Raw genomic sequence first — 20,635 nt, forward strand, 5'->3', positions numbered from 1 at the left:
GAATACACATGAATAAAAACCTTACAAGGGGATTGAAGTAACTTTCAGAATTGTATTTACTTTTGATGTGCAGCCGCTCTGACACTGTGAGTCATAGTGATGACCGATGACGTACCTTGTAAATTAATAACCTACGTCCTAAACGTAGAACATCAAAGGCGATTACGTATGTGTGTGTCTGTGTGAGTCAAAGGCGGAAAGAAACGATATCAGCATTTATTTCAATATATAGCTCATTAGACTATAAGTGTTAAAACCTTCTTTCTTCTAGTAGATGGAGAACTGTGCTGATTTAATCACTAGTATATGAACACCTTCATATCCTTATATACTCCGATAATCATTTACTTTGATGGTCACAAACATGCCTACACACTCACACACACACTCACACACACCCATTGGCTATTCAGTTTATATGTTGGGTAGTTCAGCAGGTGTTGCCGTGTTTGTCTTTGAAGTGAGAGCAGTTTTGTTTTCCCAGGAATCTGTCTGTCTCTTATCAGTTCTGCATTAACCGGCAGGAAATCACCAAACTGTGGCAGAAACCTATAAAGGCCTATTGTAGTGTAAAGTGTATACATGGGCTGAAAAGGTCCACCTGATGATAGATAGATAGATAGATAGATAGATAGATAGATAGATAGATAGATAGATAGATAGATAGATAGATAGATAGATAGATAGATAGATAGATAGATAGATAGATAGATAGATAGATAGATAGATAGATAGATAGATAGATAGATAGATAGATAGATAGATAGATAGATAGATAGATAGATAGATAGATAGATAGATAGATAGATAGATAGATAGATAGATAGATAGATAGATAGATAGATAGATAGATAGATAGATAGATAGATAGATAGATAGATAGATAGATAGATAGATAGATAGATAGATAGATAGATAGATAGATAGATAGATAGATAGATGATAGTGCTAATGGAGATATTGATAATATAACACTAGTAACCGTGGCAGATTTAGAGATAAATAGCTGAAGCTATACAAAGTTGTGCATTTGACGTACAAAGCCTGTAAAATGATGGTGCAGCAGATGTAAGTATATTTAAATTAGTATATATCTTTGGCTGTAAAACGCACTGTTGCAAGCAATTTATCTGACACGTATATAAGCTGTGTGGGTTTTGTGTCACCCGGTCGTACGTTGTTTGTGCGGCTGTGCGGTTCTGTGAGCAGGGACAATAAGTTTGCTCTCTGTCACTTTACTGCTCCTTTATCTGCTCCGTGGTGTGGTGATGAGCCATAATAGCAGCAAACCAGCGATAAGAGCGGCTGGGTTTCTGTCAACCTTAGCAGGCCATAAAACCTAATGAACACTAAGTTGTAAAATGATGAATTTCATTGTGTCCCTACAGTGAGATGACGTAATTAAGGCGATACAGTTGTAAAGTGTCTGTCTGAGTGTGAACATAGATAGGCGGTGTGAGAAAGCTGAAACTTAATGACACCTGTGGCGGGTCAGTAAGATAACAGAGAGACAGAAAGTAAAAGAGCAAGCAAGAAATAAAGAAACACACATTAGTCATACTTAAATAAGACTGTAAATCTGCAAGAAAATAGAGTAGAAGCATTACCTCTAAACTGCCTGCAGGATTTGAATATGACTACAATTTCTATATATAATAATATATATATTTATATTTATATATATATTTTTCTTGTTTTTGTACTATACTTTAATATGGAGCTCCATGAATTAAGCTTTGAGTAGAAAGAATAGGCTACACACAGCCCCTGTCCTGCAGGGCTGTGGCCAATCACAGGGGAGCAGACTTTATAGCTCTATTGAGGGTTTCCAGTCAACTGTGTGTATATGTGTGTGTGTGTGTGTGTGTGTGTGTGTGTGTGTGTGTGTGTGTGTGTGTGTGTGTGTGTGTGTGTGTGTGTGTGTGTGTGTGTGTGTGTGTGTGTGTGTGTGTGTGTGTGTGTCTGTGTGTGTTTCAGTTTTTTCTTCTCGCATGGCAGAAGTGGAGTGGGTCAGACCGAAGACATTTCTTCAGGGGAGAGGAGTGATGATAGAGGTTTAACCAAACTTGTAAAGCTCACACAAAAACTAGAGATATAGTTTAAAGTTTATTTCTCTAGTTCTCACTTAATATTTTGCATAATATAAAATAAAAGGTCAGTTTCTGGTAGATTTACACCAGCTGTTCGGTGGAGATTTCTCTGGACGCAGTGACTTCCATCATGGAGAAATCCAGGAACTTTTGCATTGACGCGCTGCTGGCGCACGACACGGAGCAGAGGACGGACAGCGACGGTGCGTCCCCGGGTCTGTACAGCAGGAGTCCCGGGGACAGCCCTCTGTCCACCCGGGGCTCCGAGACCCCCTCCCCGCATCCACACCCCACCAACTCCCCTCCAGCTCCCCCGGGACTCATGCACAAATCCCAGCTCTTCAATGTGTCCCAGCCGGGCTTCACTGCTCTGCACCAGGGGGGTCTCTTCGGAATGCACCCGGGCTCCATGTACCCTCTGGCGGCCTTCGGAGGCCAGCACCCCGCCTTCATGTACCCGGGCTTCACGCAGCTGATGGGGCCGTACGCGGAGCAGCACAAGGGGGCCGGCATGACGGGGACTCTGCCGCTGGAGCCCTGGATCAGAGCCGGGTTCATGATGCCCAGATTTGGAGAATATGGAGGTGAGACACTACAGCATTAATGTCAAGTTAATTTGTATACATTTACATCAAATGAAAAAAGGAAAATTAAATATATCAGGTTATATATATTGATATAGTCCAAAGTATGTTATATAATAATTAGGCCTATATAATAAATACATACAAAATCTATATGCAACGTCTTTTTATTTAGATGAAGCTGCTTTATACTTTATTTTTCCTCCCATTCATTAAGAAATTCCTAAAAATATATGTTAAGTCTTAACGGCTATTTTACCCAAAGATCTTTAAAAATGCAGCTCATGTTAATTCCTTGTGCTGCTCCCCTTGAGCTACGTTTCATATTAGACCTGATTAAAATAAAACTGATCGTTTGATTCATGTTTTTATTTAAATTCCTTTCTATAAATTGCACCTAGACTATACATTTGACTCTTTTCTGTCAAGTTGCTACAAGTTTGCCACCAAACCAGTTCATGTTCACGTTCTGAGGCCTCCTTTAATACCTGTGTTTAGACCTTGGTGTCCAAAGAACCGTGACATTGAGCTGCTGTGTCGCTTAAGGACAATCTATCTCGTAAAAATAACGTGCAGCATTTATGACAAAGGTAACACTTGACGTAGACCTACCACTTAATCAATTGATAACATTTATGGTGTTTTCATTAAGGTAATGGACCTCTGCGATGGTTTATTACTCCTTCAAAGCAATATCCTCTCACCACAACCTCACATCAGGGCAATAAATGTTAACGAACACAGATAGACAGGCAGGAAGACAGACAGGTAGATAGGTCTGTGGCATCCAAACAATGAACTGGAAAACAAACTGGACCAGTGTGAGGTGTTGTGGTGCAGATATGTTCCTTCTTTTTACTCTCCTTCACGACAGGCTGCTACAGGCCTCTTTCTCTTATAGGCCCATAATTCACAATACCCGTTAAATGACTATCGTGTTCTTATAGAAACAGGTGATAATAAAAGAATGTAAATAATGATAAGTGCATAGAATAACCCTGCCACCCCCTGTTTTATGCCCCTCTCAGTTCCAGGCCAGGCAGGATTGTTGGGGAAGTGTCGGAGGCCCAGGACAGCGTTCACCAGTCAGCAGCTGCTGCAATTAGAAAACCAGTTCAAGCTCAACAAGTACCTGTCCAGGCCTAAACGCTTCGAGGTGGCCACTTCACTCATGCTGACAGAGACTCAGGTGAGACACACACACAAACACACACACACACACACACACACACACACACACACACGCACACACACACACACACACACACACACACACACACACACACGAAGGCTGTGAATAAGAGTAAACATTGGATTCTAGCAGCTAAATTTAGGAAAATGCAAAAACAGAAAGACCCTGCTTTCCATCCTTCCCATTATATTAGTTTTAGTTTTAAAAACACACCTGGCTTTTGCTGTCCAGCTGAGACAAGATCTGTTGGCACCTCAACGGAGGCTTATTGTTGCTCTCCTAAAATAAACTGGAGTTCACCAGATGATAGATTTATTACAATGCACAACTTCCAGCTCACTCATTTCCCTTTTAAGGGCATTTGAAAACCAATATTTCATCCATCACATACATGGGCACAGGGGGGAAGTGGGTAAATAGTGCTAATGTTTTATGTGACTCTGATGAAACAACGGTTTGATAGACCTAAATATGAACTAAAGTGGGATCTCCTTTCATTTATCACTCACAAAAGTGTCCCCCAGGATATGTTCAAGCTTACTCACTGAAGTTCTTAATGTTCTTAATCTTGTTTTCTTCCACCAGGTTAAGATCTGGTTCCAGAACAGACGTATGAAGTGGAAGAGAAGCCGCAAAGCCAAGGAACAAGCAGCCCTGACTTCCCCAAAGACTGATTCAGAGAGAAATGAGATGGATATGCACAGTGCAAAGCCTCAGGGGGACTCGCACAGCTCCAGCCTTGAAGATGAAGAAGAGCTAGAAGGGGAGGATGAGGATGAAAAAGAGGAGCTAGAGGTGCTGAGGGCAGGCTCTGCAGGCTTTGTGAGGCACGCCGTGGGAGGAACAGGGAAATACAGCACTTATTCACAGGAGGAGCTGGAGGAGGGAGGCCCAAGAAGGAGCAGCGGGGTTTTTCCATAGCGCCGAAGTCCTGCATGCTTTTATTGCATGTGTTTTTATGTTTATTACTCTTGAGAAGACAATACACAATGCAATCAGGAGCACAAACACGGTTCGCATGGAAAGGATCATTCATTTTTTACAGCCTGGCCCATAGAAACATATTTTTATCTGTCACTCCTGAAATAGCAGAAAAGGACGTTGACATCTGCACTTAGGCTGATGAAATCAAACCGGGAAGATGCCGTCGCTGTGCACCTGGAGATTTAATGGTTCAGTGGCCACTTATGAGACTTCAGAATCAAAGATATTTCAAATAGGTTGACGGTGTGCATGATTTGCCTGCTTTACAAACAAAAGCTGTAAACTGCAATAAACCCATTAATACATGAATGTTCATGTACTGATAATGTATGAACAGGGGGCGGCAGCACTTTTATGGAAGGGAGAGGTTGAAAATACGTAAAACTTGACTTGGAACTGTTGTAAGGAGTGTCAGTGTTACATGGTTATCAGGGCTTCCTGGTCTGTTACAAATACTGGACACATTTGACTAATATTGGAAATTGTTCCTATTTTTCAAGAAGACTTGGATTTACAGGCTATACTAAGGTAAAGGTTTATGGCATTATAATTGGTATGACAAGAAAAATGCTACTCAGGTTATTGTTGTACTTTTTTGATTGCTATATGGTCATGGATTTGTGTTTATATATATTAATATTGAGCTCTTTGTTTTGTGTTATCTTTGTGAAACTGCATGTTATATTTAGTTGAAGACACACACACACACACATGGAAATGCTTGCATGTACTGTATGGAAAATGACGTTTACTTTTGATAAGGCAATTTCCCTGTATTTTGTAAATTGCTCTTATATTACGCATGGTGTTGTCAAGTTAATTTAAAATTATAGAATTTAATATATTTCACCTGTATAACACTAGAGCATTTTTGTGAAGGGAATTGTTTTAAAAAATAAATTTGATATCATGAGTGTGTTTTTGAGTCTACATACTTCATATTAATAATTAGGGCCCGAGCACTGACAGGCACTGACAGAGGCAGTCCTAGCAATGTTAGAAATTGTATTTTATAGTTGGTACTTTCAAGGGTTGAGCATTCTTGGTCATTATTATTATTATTATTATTTTTCAGGCAAATGAATTGGCTTTTTGAGGGCTTTAACATGCTCAAATTCGCACCTCCTGCGCAGAAGTGAACCGCGCACCTCCTGCGCAGGATTCATTTAATTTAATTCAATTTAATGTGTTAATTTGATTGACTTGAATTCAATTTAATTTAATAATATTTTTTTACAATTTGTTCTCTTTGCCCACAAAAATATGTAATAATATGATATAACGATACAGTTTAAAGATGTCTGTACACATGTGGGAGTAGAAGAACAAAAGGAAACATGGGAGCAGTGAGATGAAATAATTAACTTGTTTTTATACAATGCAACAGCTCATTAGCTCAACTGGTAACAAATACCTGGTTTTATTTTAATTTGATTGAATGGCCAGGGTTAGCCCACCTTCTGGTTTCTGGGACACTGCATGTCTCTTGTCCATCCAATCATAGTTTCTCAACAACTCACACAACCTGTTATTATTGTTTTTAGTTTAGTGTTTTTTTCTATAAAGTCTCTTTTCGCGAATGTCCCTCGGCGGCTGCAGTCATCACCATAGCGACGGACACAACTTCTCGTTGTCAGGGAAACGCACTGGCCGTCAAACATACACAGCGAGCTCTAATCGTGGCAGCAGCAGCTCGTAGAGGCACTTCCGGTGGCAACAGAAACTGCCACTGATTTGTAAAGGCAGCTACCACAGCTGTTTGAGGGTAACTTCCTCTGCTTGTGAATTACTTACTTGTTGTTACTGTGAAAAGAGGAAATTTGCTGCATCACCATCTGCACATTCCTGTATTTCCATATATATATGTTTGTAGCCTATAGTCAATGGAACATGATGCTTAATGACTGCTTTCTTTTCAATGAGTTACCAAAGACTCAGATTTGCTATGACTTTTCTCCCCTGTCTGAAATGATGATGGTGAGAAGCTGTTGTTAATGTTTAATTAGCCAATTAATGGTCGTGCCTTGTGAACTTCAAAGATCTTTTAATATCAAAGTCACTTTAACCCAGTCCTTACTATAATACCTTTGCTGTCTTTGACTCATGTAAAACCTGCTGTGTCTGTTACTGCAGCTCATATTATATTAACATTCCCAATCACTGACACTGCCTCCAAGCAGTGTGGCAACAGAGGCAGATGCCAACCAGCGTGGGCATCAAAGGCAGCTCCCTTTAAACAGCGTGGCCTCAAAGGCAGCTTCTCATCAGTGGCAGTTCATGTTGACACCGGAAGTGTCTCTAGGAGCTGCCGCTGCCTCGACTTGAGCTTTCCCTCACTGAGCCAACCTGCTGCTATCGGTGTGGTTTCGTATTGAAAAGCAGAAACGAAGTTGTCAGACTTTATTGTCTGACGTTTAAAAGAAGGTAAGAATGAGACCAGCTGTTTACAGTGACGTAAGTTTGTGTGAACTTACAAATGCTTACCTGACAGCTGAGCTCCATGGTTTCTGATCGTCTCTCTCTCCACAGACATGTTGGCCGAGGCTCGAGGTCCAGACCTCCAGGGTCCAGGTGCCCCATGGAACCCCCCCACCGCTGGAGAGGACACCAAGGTGACTGACGAGAAGCTGTTTGGTCAAAAACTTTATACCAGATGTTTATTCAAGTGAATCTGAACCTGTGTTTTATATTTGATTACTTTGTTTCCCCTTAATGAGCCACTACAGTTGATTTATCATAAATCTGTCTTCGTCTTTCCTCTCTGTCTGTTTATGACTTATATAATAACATAAATAAATAGGTAGTTTGCTAATACAGGGACCACTTTAGGTAATATGGACCATAAATGTTTATCAAAAAGTTAGATAAATGAAGTAAATATTCGTTTATTTTAAATGTCCGTAAACAGGAGGGCTACAGTGTTTCTCAATAGCCAGTGTGTACTCACCAGCACTGTAATAACACTGACATGTTCAGTTGTGCATTAATCTTCAGTTGTTGCTGACGTAATGGAACATAGGCACAAAATATGCAGATTTATTAATGTCTGATCTCATCCATTCCTACTGGTCGGTTCCACGATATAATGGATGTTTGAGCTCTACAGTGAGCATTAAATACTTACGTAATTTCATCTATTATACTATGAGTCTATATAAAAAGTCATTTATCTCTTTTATTTTTCCAAAATTCTAATGTTTTGCATTCCCCACCTGGCAGAATCCTATGGATCACCTCAGACAACAGGGAGAGGACCGCCAGCGACGTATTTCCAGCAGGAAAACCAGCTTCTTAGGATTGGATTCAAGGCCAGAGCTGCTCTGGGAGGACTGGGACCAGGGAAAGGACTCCACCAAAACATTAGTGTTAAAGAACACTCATAATAAGATACAGAGGCTACACCTGAGGTCTCACAAACGCACACAGACACACCCCTGTATACACATATAAGCTTCACACAGACACATGCATTATGTGCTGTGAAGATAGTGTGAACACCAGAGATTTGATTAGAATCCTCTGGCTAACTCAAACCCGTTTGTCCCCTGACAGGCCTCCGGAGACCAAGTTCTTCACCATCCTCTGTCCCAAGATAATCTTTCTCAGCCCAGGGTTGTCTTTCTCCATCCTAATCACCTTCAGACCACTAGAGAGGGTAATCTACCAAATTTGTACATATATTCTGGCTGTGACTTTGATATCCGATGAATTATTCCTGATATTCTTGAATCGCAGACCTCATAATCAACTTTGTCGGCTCACCATCGAGGATGTTCAATGATCTCAAGGCCCCTTTCTTGTCTGTTTGTTTCTGTTCAACTTTCCCCGGACAGTATGAGTATGAGGACAGCATTGGGTTTCAGTGTAAAGAGGGCAGCGTGGTAGTTCGGCTCCGGGCCATCATTCCCCGGCTTGCCCTCGAGGTTCCTGACTCTGTGCTGCTGCCAGTTTGTGCTGTTCAAAACTCCTCACATATCACTTTCCCAGTCAAAAATACAAGGTACGTATATTAATATGTCTGTAGATATGTGTGTGTGTTTAGGGAAACTACATTTTTATTGAAATCGATTATATTTTTTTCTTGCACTTTATTTTTCTCTTTTACATGAATCCCTTACACTGCTCTTCTTATTTTGTGTCTCACCCATTTTCTGCACTCTCCTCTTCTCCCAGTACTATCCACACTTACTTCAAGTGGGATTGTGGGGCACCGTTCGAGTTTAGCCCTGACCACGGGCAGTTGAAGCCGGGTCAGGAGTGTCACATCAGTGTGGTGTTCCGGCCACAAGAGGCACTGGTGCACCGGCAGCGGGTTTACTGCAGGTTTGGAGAGGAAGAGGACAAGGCAGAGAGCTGCTGCACTGTGCTGCTGCAGGGATTAGGTATTTGAATTTATAGCTCAGACAGGACTTGATAAGTATAATAGATGCATAGATTGTGTTGTGTGTGGTTGAATTGATTTGAATGAATTGAACTTGCTATCTTTAACAACAGAGGTAGATGTGTGAAACACAAACTATATCATCTTTACCTAAACAAATACTTGGGAGCATAATTCGTGACATAACTATTATTGGATGGGCTTAACTACACAATGTAAATCAATGCATTAGACTGCAACTTGTTTTCAATGCGATGGCTGGGTGGTTGCACCAGTAATGTAAAACTGATAAAATAAACAAGACCTGCATGCTTATGAAAATGTCTTGTATCTATCTTGGTGGAAATCAGTCAATAAACGAGATTCTGAGACAAGTTGTGACTTATAGGCTGCATCCTGAATGTGTTGGAGAGGAAATAGTGTTATGTATGCTGTTTTGTCAGTCAGCCTGGATGTTCGAACAAAGGATAAACAGAGTTCAACCAGAGTGCAGCAAAGGTCACTAAAGAGTTCAGGTGACCTCAGGATCAGCTTCTGCAAGACATGAATAGACAATGGGCTCACATGCTAGACAGTGGGTGCACCATCAAGTTTATGTTGTGCTGTACCCTTTCCATAGTTGTATTTACAGCTTCATTTTGAATATGTTGACAATATGTGAACCACTTGGGATGCAGGAACGAATACTTGCTTACTAGGAATTTGCCTTGCCTCTTCTTTTAGGCAAATACCCATATCTCCAGCTGAGAAATCCCGCAGCCAAAGAAGAGAAAGAGCAGGAGGCTTCAGTGCTGCAATTTGGTTCTCTGGCTGTTGGCCAAAGTTTGCAGAAACACTTAGATATCTTCAACCCCTCTGGTGTGAGTAGTACACACAGATGCACCAATGTAGGTTTCCACACTTTGTGACCTTCCAACCCCCCCTCATCCCTTCTTTCACTCCCTTGTCCAGGTAACCTCATCTTTCTCTCTGTCACGTCTATCCGGCGGAGTGCCGTTGTTGGGGTCAGAATTCCTCTGTGATGTCACCGGGGGTGAAGTGGCGCCCGGTGGATCCCTACGAGCTACTGTCACCTTTTCTCCTGCTGTGGTGGACACTGTTTCGATTGAGTACCTATCGCTCAAATGCAGAGGGGCACTTAATGAAGACCACCTTAAACTCACTGGAAGCTGTATAGGTAAGGGACCCACAATAATACACAATTGAAAAATACATTGTTTAGAGAAGACAGATAAATGTGTGCCACATAAGTGTATACTGTAACTTCTTAAAAATCAAACAGGAAGAACATTTTAAACACAGAACTCAGAAGTACATACAAATTAATACAAATATTTAATTTTGTCACCAGGTCCTAAACTTTCACTGACCGCCTCTGTGTTGGACTTTGGCTGCGTTGACGATGGAGAAGCATGCACACAAACAGTGGACCTGGTTAATTCTTCTTCTGTCGAGGGCGTATATCAATGGGACCTTGACTGTAGTGGGCATAGTGTGTTCAGTATCCAGCCTGCAAGTGGCACTGTTCAGCCACACAGCCAAACCAGTCTGACGGCAGTCTACAGGCCCACACAGCCCATTGCACACCACAGGAGAGTGCCATGTGTCGTACTGCACCGGGTAAGAACCAACATGCAGCTGGATACACACTCAGAACACAGACAGAAGAATAATCAAGACCACCTCTCTATCTACCTGATCCTCCCTCTAGGACCATCTGTTTCTTGACCTGATTGGAACCTGTCACTCAGAGCTCCAGAAACCAGCCATACTGAAACCTGAACACCTGGTTTTGTACAAGCTTTACTGGAACCGCAGACAGATCCCACAGAACACTCGCGGTGCCATGGAGCGAGAACGCAGTGCAGATCAGCAGGATCAACACTGCACCCTGGAGGAGGTAACGTGCCACTGACAGATATGCAGATGTGTGTATTTAAATGTCTTGAAGTAACAGATGTGACTAGTAGAGGGCAGAGTTTAGGTTTATTCGTGTCTCTGTGACTCTGACTCCCTTTCTGTGTCGTCTTCTTGCAGCCGAATCAAAGACCAGACAGTTCTGCCGTTGTGCAGAAAACTCCCATGGAGGAATTCTACCAGTTTAGCTTGGGGGGCAAAGATCCCGTCTCCTCCATTTCGACATCGTCTCCACACGTGTCTGTGTCGCCCAGAGACCTGCTATTTAATCACAAAATTTCCTCCTCCTTCTTGTCAACTTCATCCTCTTCTTCTCAGTCGGTCTCCATCACCAACTACACAAGCGGGAAACTCTGGTACGACTTCCTGCCTCGGACTGTAGCTTCAAAATACTACATTACCAACATACATATCTTTAATCTGTGTGAAACTTGACTGAGAATAACTGTTTTACGGTTTTCCCTGCTCGGCCTGGTTTCTCTTCCAGCCTGGTGTGGACCGATGCCCAAGACTCTCAATTTACTGTCTCTCCCTCGTCATGTGACCTGGCTCCACTGAAGTCCACCTCATTCAGAGTGACCTATGACCCCAAGCCGCTCAACGCTTTGCACGGAGCGCAACTTGAGTGCTTTGCATTCTATAAAATGGTACTGAAAATATATATTCTATGCTACAGTAAATGTCCATCATAACGAAAAAATATGCTTTTGTGAGTTTATATGTTCTTTAAAGTTTGACTTATGCTTTGCCCTCACAATCTTGATGCGCCAGGATGAGCGTCACTTCGGTCTGCAAGTGCTGTGTCCGCCCTGGTGTGTGACAGTGAGAGTCATCGGTCACTCCTTCTCTGCTGGCAAAGAGCACTTCCTCCCATGCTGCTCTCTGAAGCCCCCTCAAGTGGTGAGACATGAGCACAACACCCCTCTTCTCATCTTTTTCTGTGTATTCGTATTTGTCCAACATAAACTATACCATGAAATCAATACAGAAGGACTTTGTAACACTACTCTAGGAACTCCTTGTTTTCTTTGTTATAGGTCTTCCCGGGCATAAATGCTGTTTCTTATCAGACGGCTCTTCTCCAGAACTGTGGAGAACTGCCCGTCACTTTCTGTCTGGACCTCAACTCAAACCCTGCCCTGGCCAAATCAGTGTCGGTTATTCCGAACTGTGGTCTGATCCAACCCGGGCTTCACCAAATCTTCACCCTCAGATCGACTCCCACAGTAGAGAGTCCCAAACAAGGGTTCTGTTTAAAGCTGCAGCTCAATGCAGCTAAGCACCGACCCGTTAAGGTACTTCATGCACTTCATAGGGATACAGAGGTTCCCACTGAGACTCACAATACCGCTGATAGTCACACTTCCTGCAGGTTTATCCATCTGTGCGTCTTTGTCTCTTGTCACCTTTAGGAACTGACAGTTGTGAGTGTGATAGAGAAGCTGCGTGTGTCTCTGGAAGGAGAAGGCATTTTATATGTTCAGCCGACAGCTGTGGGCTCACGAACACTACGCCCCCACCACATCAGGAATCTCAGCCCTCTACCTCTACGGTTAGTTTTACAGAGCTGTTAGCCTAGTCCGTTATTTCTGGTATTTGTCAATGTATTGTTTGTAGTTCGGACTTATCCCAGCATCGTTAATGTCTTTGATTGTCCTTCACGATAGGTTTCATTGGAGCATTAGAAAGCGGGACCAAGAGCTTATCTCTGTTGAACCAGATGCTGGTGAGATCCATCCCAATGAGATCTTGGTGAGAGACTGAGAGAATCAAAGGTGCAGGGAGACAGTACTTTGCAACTTTTTGAAAACATTTTCTGAGCAGTTTTCCTCTTTACTTTTGATTACAGATCCAGACATGGTCCTTCAGTCCGCTGGCAAATAAAGCCTACACACTCAAACCTACTCTCTTCTTCTGGCCGAGCCGGACTGATGGAGCACACAAGTCTCACCTCACACTTACAGTGGAGGGAACGGGCTCCAAAGGCTTCATAGAGGTAGGACTGTCATTGTTGTTTTTTTAGATTCATGCTTTTGTATGTATTGTAATTGCAAATAATTTTCTAAACTAGAATGGCAATCAGTAGAGAATAAACCTCCACCATGGCCCAACAGTCCACTTACCTTCAAACAGGCTGCATGAAATTTCCCAATCTTTTTAATTATTTTTGTGTAATCTTACTTGCAAACAAACAAACCAACCAAAAATTTGAATATCTGTCCAGCTCACATTTTGAACATGAATTGTCTGTGAAGAGAACAGAACCAAGCAGCCTGTGCATGTTTGTTTCCTCGCCAGGCAAAAAAACCCATCCTGGATGTGAAGGAGACGCTGGTTGGAAATTACCGGTCGTTTGAAATACCTCTGGTGAACAACAGCCTCTGTTCTGTGTCCTTTCAACTCTCGGTAGAGCAGACAATTCTGGATGAGGAGCTCGTCCCTGATCCTGAGCCTTGTGGTATTCTCATTTACAATGTTCTTTGTGTTCAGTTTGTGTATACATGCATGATGTTCATCGTCAAGTCGTGGATTTTACCATGAGCACATGTTGGAAAGGTCAATGAGACATCCTTATTGTTGAGCCTCTCTGGCGTAGGTGTTACAAAAAGAGTGCTGACCAAGACCAAGACAGAAGTTGAACGCCTGTTTCACACTAAATACATTTGTCCCCTTTAGCTCTACAGCTGGACTGTGAGAGAGGAATCATCGCCTCACGCTGCACGATGCTGCTGCAATCTACGTTCAGGCCCCACAGACGAGGCCAGTACCTGTGGAAGATCAGCGACCAGACAACGACAGACTGTGGTAGATAGAAGACACTCAAACATGAACTCTACAGACCTGAATATATCCTGCACGTGCTTCCTATTATTTATTAATACTTACTGCTTCCACCCTTCCTGTGTTCATCTCTCTTCTCAGGGTTAGAGTCATCCCTTCCAAAGGCTGTGTGTGAAGTGCGAGCGAAGGCTGTGTTCCCCACGCTGCAGGTGACCGATGTGTGCGGTGGGGGGAATTTGGGCACGCTCAGCAAGATGCATCTCTGGCAGCTGTTCTCATTGGACAGCCTCAACCAGCACCTGCTGTCCAACACCTCCTCTGCAGAACTCATTTATAGAAACCCCACCAAGCACAGGTGAGGAGCAGAATCTGGAAAAACACTGAAGTTGTCTGTTAATTTGACTTATCATAAAGGATTATAAATAAATAAACAACAGTAAAACAGATTTCTTGGGTTACTTTTAGTATAGAGATCTTGTACATACAGTACATTGTTATGTCATGGAGTGTTTCATTGCTTTGTTTCCTCTTCTGATCCCCAGTCTACACAGTGGTCCTTCCTTCTTCACCAAAGTCATGTTGGATTTCAACTTCAGTGCCGCTCCCATCAGTTCAGAGCCCTCAACCTTCAGGCTGATGTTTCACAACCCTGGTTCCGTCCCTGTCGACTGGTGAGTGAGCAAACCACAGACCGAAGGGGACACAGTCATCCACAATGAAGATATCTGCATTTAAAGTTATTTTCATGTTTGTAAAAATGATTTAATTTATGCATTAAGCTCAGTGTAATGGAGTAAACATCCTGCATACTCCTGGTGACTGTGAAGCAGAGTTTGTTAGTGGTCTTTTTAATAGATTTTCTCTGTCCCAGTGACCCCTGGTTGAATAATTCACGGCTCTTGCTCTCCACCATCAGGGCGTTCTTGTTTCCAGAGGACCAGCAGATCGAGTTGGACTACTGGACAGAGACAGGAGTGTTCAGCAGCACTGAGCTCTCCCAGATGAAGGTAAGTTGAGGCGCAGATATTTTTTTCCTACAAAATACAGCGACAAAGCTCAAATATCTCTTAATCATTTTAATCTTTTCAACAGGTTCAAGAGAACCGTCTTTTCAGCATTTCTCCTCGTTCTGCAACCTTGCAGCCTGGCCAGCAGAGGGCGGTACTCTTCAGCTACAGGTAAGAGATTGAAGAACAAGACAAGGCTGTTGAGTGGTTTGGTAACATTGGCAACAACAATTAGGCTTTACATGCATGTATTGAATACAATTCCCCATAAAGTGATACAAAATATTTATTTTTAGCAGAATGCATATCTTCTAGGTATTTGGAAAAAAATAGTTATGTGGTAAAAAATTAATTTGTACCTTTTCCTTCACAGTCATGACTCGGTTGGGATGAATCGGTTTGCTGTTGTGTTAAAACTCTGTAACGGCAGAGAGATCTTGGTGAGACACAACTCTAGATAACTGTGCATTATTGATATTGTCACATTTTAAATAAAGTCCTTTGTGACATGTATTATTTGACTTGTGTTGCAGTATTGGCGCTGCTTTTTCAGTTATTTTAGTCCTTTAGCTGTCGTAGAAAAGTAGTCACTTAATTTACTATGGATGGTGAACTCTTCGTGGTTTTACCTTCATATACTTGTGTTTTCACAGCTCAACCTAAAGGGGATGACAGTGGAGAGAAACAGACCGTATCTCCACTTTCCCTTCAGAAGACACGTCCTCACCTCTATGACTATTGGAGACTGCATTCCCCCGAGACAGGTCTGTGTCCAATCTCTCTCTCACATTTAGTCTGAGTGGCCTGTTCACTGTGAACTAAAATACATGTTACATCACGATTAATAGCTACAATATTTATGTGTTAACTTATATTCAGTCGAACAGCCTCCACAGGTTTCTCCAGCTACTTAACCTGCAGCTCAAATATATTTGTTTTTGGAGTTTAATGCTTGTTGATATTACAATTGAATCTTCTGTAAAAATGAGTGAATCCAAAGTGTCTCTGCTTTTGTTAATCTGTGTCTGTCCTGCAGGGGTATGTAATATACAATGCGGGCTCAGTGCCAGTCCATTATGAGGTGGACACCGCTGTGCTGTCCCAGCTACAGATGGACAACTTTAACCATCCGGTGCTGTGCTGCCTCAGTCCCGAAGGAGAGGTCCCTGCTGGGAAGACGGCCCTCCTGGAATGGATCTTTTCTCCACTGGAGGCTAAGACGTACCATGTGAGTCGCACTGTGTCTGATCTCTGTTGTCCTGTTACTAGTGTCCCTTCAAATCCGTTGTAGTGGCTTATCCAGCTTTATCTGTAGGCACCAAATATTGTAATATCAAGAAAATATCTAGATACCACAGTATTTCTACTTTTTGGCACATTGTCCCTGACTGTCCAATCCCCATTTGCAATTTTGATTGTTTCCAATTTTGTGTTTCATTAGATGGACGTCCCTATCCACATCCAGGATGGGGACTCGACACTGGTGCAGTTTGAGGGAAGTGGGTCTGATACAACACTGGACTCCTCAAACACATTAAACTGCAGTGATACTAAGGAATCTGCGCCCTGTGTCCAGAGGCTGCCGTTCCCAGGACAGGTGAGAGCCTCATGTTTTTAATTTCAAATCAATTGGATTCTGCTCGTTCCCACCGGTTTGTCCCTCATGGGACTGTGATCATTCAGGCTGTTTGTATCATCATCATCATCATCATCTCATTGTGTCTGTGTGTGTGTGTGTTCGTGGTGTAGTTGGTTTTTCTGTCTGCAGACCGTGTCTCACTGGGCGACATCCCTGTCTGCTCACAAACCTCAAGGATCCTCTTCCTCAGCAATGTGTCTTGCACAGACACTGTCCACTACACATGGGACCTTCGCCAGCAGGGCGCCCAGCAGGTACAGGAAGACTTCCTCCATTTGGAGCTTGTGTATAATCCTTTATGTATCTGTGTAAGTTAGACATAGTCAGCAAGAAATGAGACCTTACACCGTTCTTGTATTACTCCAGTGAGCCATGTTTGTGTCATATGGCTGTGATGTCATCTTTTTTTTCTATGATCAGCTTGAAACTAAGTCAGGTGTCTTTACAGTTCAGAATTCGAGTATAAGGGGCTGACGAGAGTGTGTACGTTGTGTCAGGTTCTGCAGATCCGTCCCGAGCGAGGCATTCTGAGTCCAGGGGAGGTTACTCTTTGTGTCGTCACCTTCACTTCCACCAAGTACCCCACTGTTTATCAACTGGACCTCATCTGTCAGGTACCACAGTAATAAGAGTGTGGATGTAAAGTTGCATCAAGCTGAATAAGTGTTACATCTGGGAACTTTTTTTGGAGCACTATAGTTTTAAGTTTCATTTTCCAAGATGACCAGTTTGTTCCTCTTCCGTCCACCTCAGCTTTTTCAGGAAGTCGCACTGACGCGATATCAAAAAGCTCTGCAGCTCCTGGAAGTAGAGAGACTGAAAGAGCGAGATGAATTCACCATCACTGAAAAGAATCTTTCAGTAAGCCAAAGAGATCTGATCCATAAGGCTGCTCTTCAGATGGAACAGCCTTCGTGTAGTCACGGTTTTCTTTGTCTTGTTACAGGTGCCTGTGGCATTATCATTAAGGAAAGACTCACCATTCAGGAAATATAAGGTGACCTTCATTTCCTGTAATTTTAAAGCCTGCTGTGTATTAATTTCCTAATCATCAATTTAATTCACCGACGTGCAGAACAAACACATGTAACAAACGTTATGTGGAATGTTCTCTCCCCTCCAGACTCTTCCTCCTATCTGTGCCAGTAGAGGTTGTGACTCAGCAGGTGCAACGTGTTCGAGAGCCGAGCGGCGGGCACAGAGAGAAATGGTCAAAATACCGAAACAGCCTGAACCACCTCAGCCTGCTCTGCTGCATCTGGAGGTCACAGCACACTCCCATGGGCTCCTGGAGTATAACACACACTTTCCTGACCAGCTCAATACGTTTCATAGGTAACATATTTAACTGTACCCGCTTAAATCACTAAAATCTTTTATATATGCCGACGTAATAATTTCTTTGTCTCCGGTGTCCTCCTCAGTTGCCTCCAGTCAGTTGAGCCCCAGAAACCTCCAGGTACTTCTGGGATGCTGCCATCACACAGCCCAGAACAGGAAACCTCTGTGCACATCCTCACCACTCTGCTATGGTAACACCTTGATCACACTCAAATAATTATTATCTTCACCCACAGTCTGGTATAGCATGATAGTTTGTGCAAGCTAGAATCTGGTTTGTAACGGGTTATCAATTCAAACATCAGTTAAGTTGTTCTATCCTGTCATCTGAACTAGAGAAGCAACAGCACCCTCTACTGATTTGAGCCTGGTTAGTACTTGGTCTCCTATCCAAGTACTAACCAGGCCCGACTCTGCTTAGCTTCCGAGATCAGACAAGATCGGTTGTGTCCAGAGTGGCGCTAAGCAATAAGAGCTCATGTACACAGGATCCTTATACAAGTCAAAACATAACAGTCCTCATTATTATCAAATTCATCCTCCTGTAAAGTTCAGCAAATCCAAGACCCAAACTAAAAAAGACGTTCAATCAGATGGCGTCTGCACCAAAAGTCCATCCCTGAGTCCAGATCCCCTGGATGGGTTCTTTCATGGCCCATGTCCCATCTTTCTACCAAGTTTTGTGGACATTTGTTTGGTATTTGTGTTCTTTTCTTTTTGACAAACCAGCCAGTAAATTGGACAGATGGGGGAAACATAATGTTTGTTTGATTGATATAAATCCCACAAATGTCTGTCTGTCTGTCTGTCTGAAATAGCAATCAAGAAATCATGTACCCGTGTGTATTAATTAATTTTTCTCCCTCTTCCTTTTCCAGGAGCATAGTCAATGATTCAGCCTTCGTTCAGTCTCTGTTCACCTTGGCCTGCAAGCCTGTCGACTACTATCCGTCAGAAGCCACTCCCTCTGACCGCCCCCCGTCTTCTCCCTGCCCCCGACCTCCAGTTAAGTCGAGTGGGGTCACAGAGGTCCCGGTGGACAGGGCAGGGACGGCACAGCTCGGAACACGGGACAAACAACACACTGATTGTGCGCCTGTGGACGTGATCAAAGATGTTTTGCGGAACACCTTCCAGAACATGATGATGGAAGGTGTCAGAGGAGAGCTTCGTCTCTGGGAACAACCAAGCGTTATCTCGCCACCTGTTTCCACCAGGTGAAGACAGACTCATTGTGCACACACACACACACACACACACACACACACACACTTGCAGTAGCTCTGGCAGCCGTTCTTCTTTCCATAATTTCTTTGCATGAATCAGAAGTTAAATATTATGTGTGTTTCATCAGGAACGGGAAGACGTCCAGAGCCACGTTTGAGGAGAAGAGCTAAAAGGAAACAGTGGGGACTTAGTTTCACCATCTACCCAACATCCTAGAGACCCGTCTGTTTATTGTTTTCATTGAAATTGTTATTATTTCCCACAATTCTGTTGGAACCTACTATTTGTTAACAAAAGTTGGGTCTACGTGTGTAGCCAAAGCCTGACCGCATGTCTTCTTTGCTCTGGACACAAAGTAGAGCTTCCAGAACTCGGTCTCCCAGGGTGCTTCATCTTCACACCTAGCTGTAAAACCTGCCCCTGGACACAACTTTCAACCACTGTTGGTCACTGTGAGCCCCATGACCCATGAGGTCACCGGGCCAATAAAAGCCCAGTTCCCCCTCTTTTCTGACTTCTCTGGGAGAAGTGGGTTCTCTCTCTTTCCTATCACCTCTCCAGGAGGAGAAGGTACCTCTACCTAACCAAGCTCTTCCAACCATCAAGCAGGCCTTCCTGAAGCCGACTGCTCAAACCTTCCAAAAGGAAGCGACGCAAGAGCCTAAGGACTCAAGCACAAGCTGCTGCTACACAACGTCTTGCCAGCAGAAGAACAGGAGCCACAAACCAGCAAGACCCCTTCACCGCAGAAATGTCCTCATTAGCCCAGACCTGACAGTGATCTACTGTATACTAGTATATCAATAGTAGTAGTATACTAGTATATCACTGTTTACAGTGCTTCCAACAACATGCTGCAAACTTCTATTTATTCCTCCAATACCTAAAATAATTTTGAGATATAATACGATTCCACTTTTTCTCAGTGCTGCTCTCATTCTGTCTGATAAATAGCTGCCACGGTCACACATTCATCCTTTTTTTGACAGTTTATCTCTGAAATGAAACCACCGATCCAAAACATGAAGTGAGGCAATTTATGTTCCACCTTTAAACATCAAATTTAAGCATATTCCTTGTCACACATTTGTACGTCTCATTTTGAGTTTAATCATTTTATTCTCCTTTTTTCTTCCCCAACAAACACAGGTGCAAACAGTACAACAGGTCCAAAGGCAAATATGGCAGCAATAACAATGTTTGACAATATTTACACAATAAAAAATCACTATCACTTCCATTCAACAACATAATTAAGTCATAGCAGAACATAAATAATCAAGTTATTTGTCAAAGATATTGCTTCTTGAATTGGTGGTTCGGTCAGGAAGCTTTAGCCATAACATGAATGCTCCACTCAGTCATAAGGTGCAATTCAAAGATGTACAGTCACTCATGGTCAGGGAGGTTGTTTTCCAGCTGATCACACTGTTAAAAGCTGAGTTAGGACTTTATTCATCTTTGTTTAAAATCTTTTGATAGAGGAAAATAA

The 20,635-nt window shown here is 42.8% G+C and overlaps 2 protein-coding genes across 2 annotated transcripts; both read left to right on the forward strand.

Annotated features, from left to right (window-relative positions):
• Nucleotides 1-2,220: 2,220 nt before the first annotated feature.
• LOC133021391 (motor neuron and pancreas homeobox protein 1-like) lies at nucleotides 2,221-4,787 on the forward strand. Its single transcript, XM_061088224.1, has 3 exons — nucleotides 2,221-2,674; nucleotides 3,703-3,863; nucleotides 4,452-4,787. Exons 1-3 carry the CDS (start codon nucleotides 2,221-2,223, stop codon nucleotides 4,785-4,787), a joined length of 951 nt encoding a protein of 316 aa, XP_060944207.1.
• A 2,594-nt stretch (nucleotides 4,788-7,381) lies between these two features.
• cfap65 (cilia and flagella associated protein 65) lies at nucleotides 7,382-19,313 on the forward strand. The gene is made up of 34 exons (XM_061088067.1): nucleotides 7,382-7,462; nucleotides 8,070-8,257; nucleotides 8,403-8,505; nucleotides 8,684-8,850; nucleotides 9,024-9,232; nucleotides 9,955-10,091; nucleotides 10,183-10,408; nucleotides 10,583-10,851; nucleotides 10,943-11,131; nucleotides 11,269-11,504; nucleotides 11,636-11,795; nucleotides 11,920-12,048; nucleotides 12,186-12,437; nucleotides 12,561-12,700; nucleotides 12,816-12,900; nucleotides 12,998-13,144; nucleotides 13,447-13,606; nucleotides 13,825-13,953; nucleotides 14,071-14,284; nucleotides 14,472-14,600; nucleotides 14,846-14,936; nucleotides 15,022-15,107; nucleotides 15,310-15,376; nucleotides 15,590-15,700; nucleotides 15,973-16,164; nucleotides 16,378-16,533; nucleotides 16,686-16,829; nucleotides 17,073-17,189; nucleotides 17,329-17,466; nucleotides 17,522-17,572; nucleotides 17,699-17,910; nucleotides 18,000-18,107; nucleotides 18,795-19,133; nucleotides 19,271-19,313. The coding sequence occupies exons 1-34, from the start codon at nucleotides 7,382-7,384 to the stop codon at nucleotides 19,311-19,313; spliced, it is 5,205 nt and encodes a 1,734-aa protein (XP_060944050.1).
• The last annotated feature ends 1,322 nt before the right edge of the window (nucleotides 19,314-20,635 follow it).

This window comes from Limanda limanda, chromosome 16, assembly GCF_963576545.1.
Source record: "Limanda limanda chromosome 16, fLimLim1.1, whole genome shotgun sequence".
Lineage (NCBI taxonomy): Eukaryota > Metazoa > Chordata > Actinopteri > Pleuronectiformes > Pleuronectidae > Limanda > Limanda limanda.

What these genes read in the sequence shown, in the direction of transcription:
- LOC133021391 (XM_061088224.1), top strand. Translation starts at nt 2,221, where the DNA reads ATGGAGAAATCCAGGAACTTTTGCATTGACGCGCTGCTGGCGCACGAC. An exon ending in CAGATTTGGAGAATATGGAG is followed by an intron (nt 2,675 to 3,702) that starts GTGAGACACTAC and finishes TGCCCCTCTCAG; the next exon opens with TTCCAGGCCAGGCAGGATTG. An exon ending in TCATGCTGACAGAGACTCAG is followed by an intron (nt 3,864 to 4,451) that starts GTGAGACACACA and finishes TTCTTCCACCAG; the next exon opens with GTTAAGATCTGGTTCCAGAA.
- cfap65 (XM_061088067.1), top strand. Translation starts at nt 7,382, where the DNA reads ATGTTGGCCGAGGCTCGAGGTCCAGACCTCCAGGGTCCAGGTGCCCCA. An exon ending in TTCCCAGTCAAAAATACAAG is followed by an intron (nt 8,851 to 9,023) that starts GTACGTATATTA and finishes CTCTTCTCCCAG; the next exon opens with TACTATCCACACTTACTTCA. An exon ending in AGAAACCCCACCAAGCACAG is followed by an intron (nt 14,285 to 14,471) that starts GTGAGGAGCAGA and finishes TCTGATCCCCAG; the next exon opens with TCTACACAGTGGTCCTTCCT.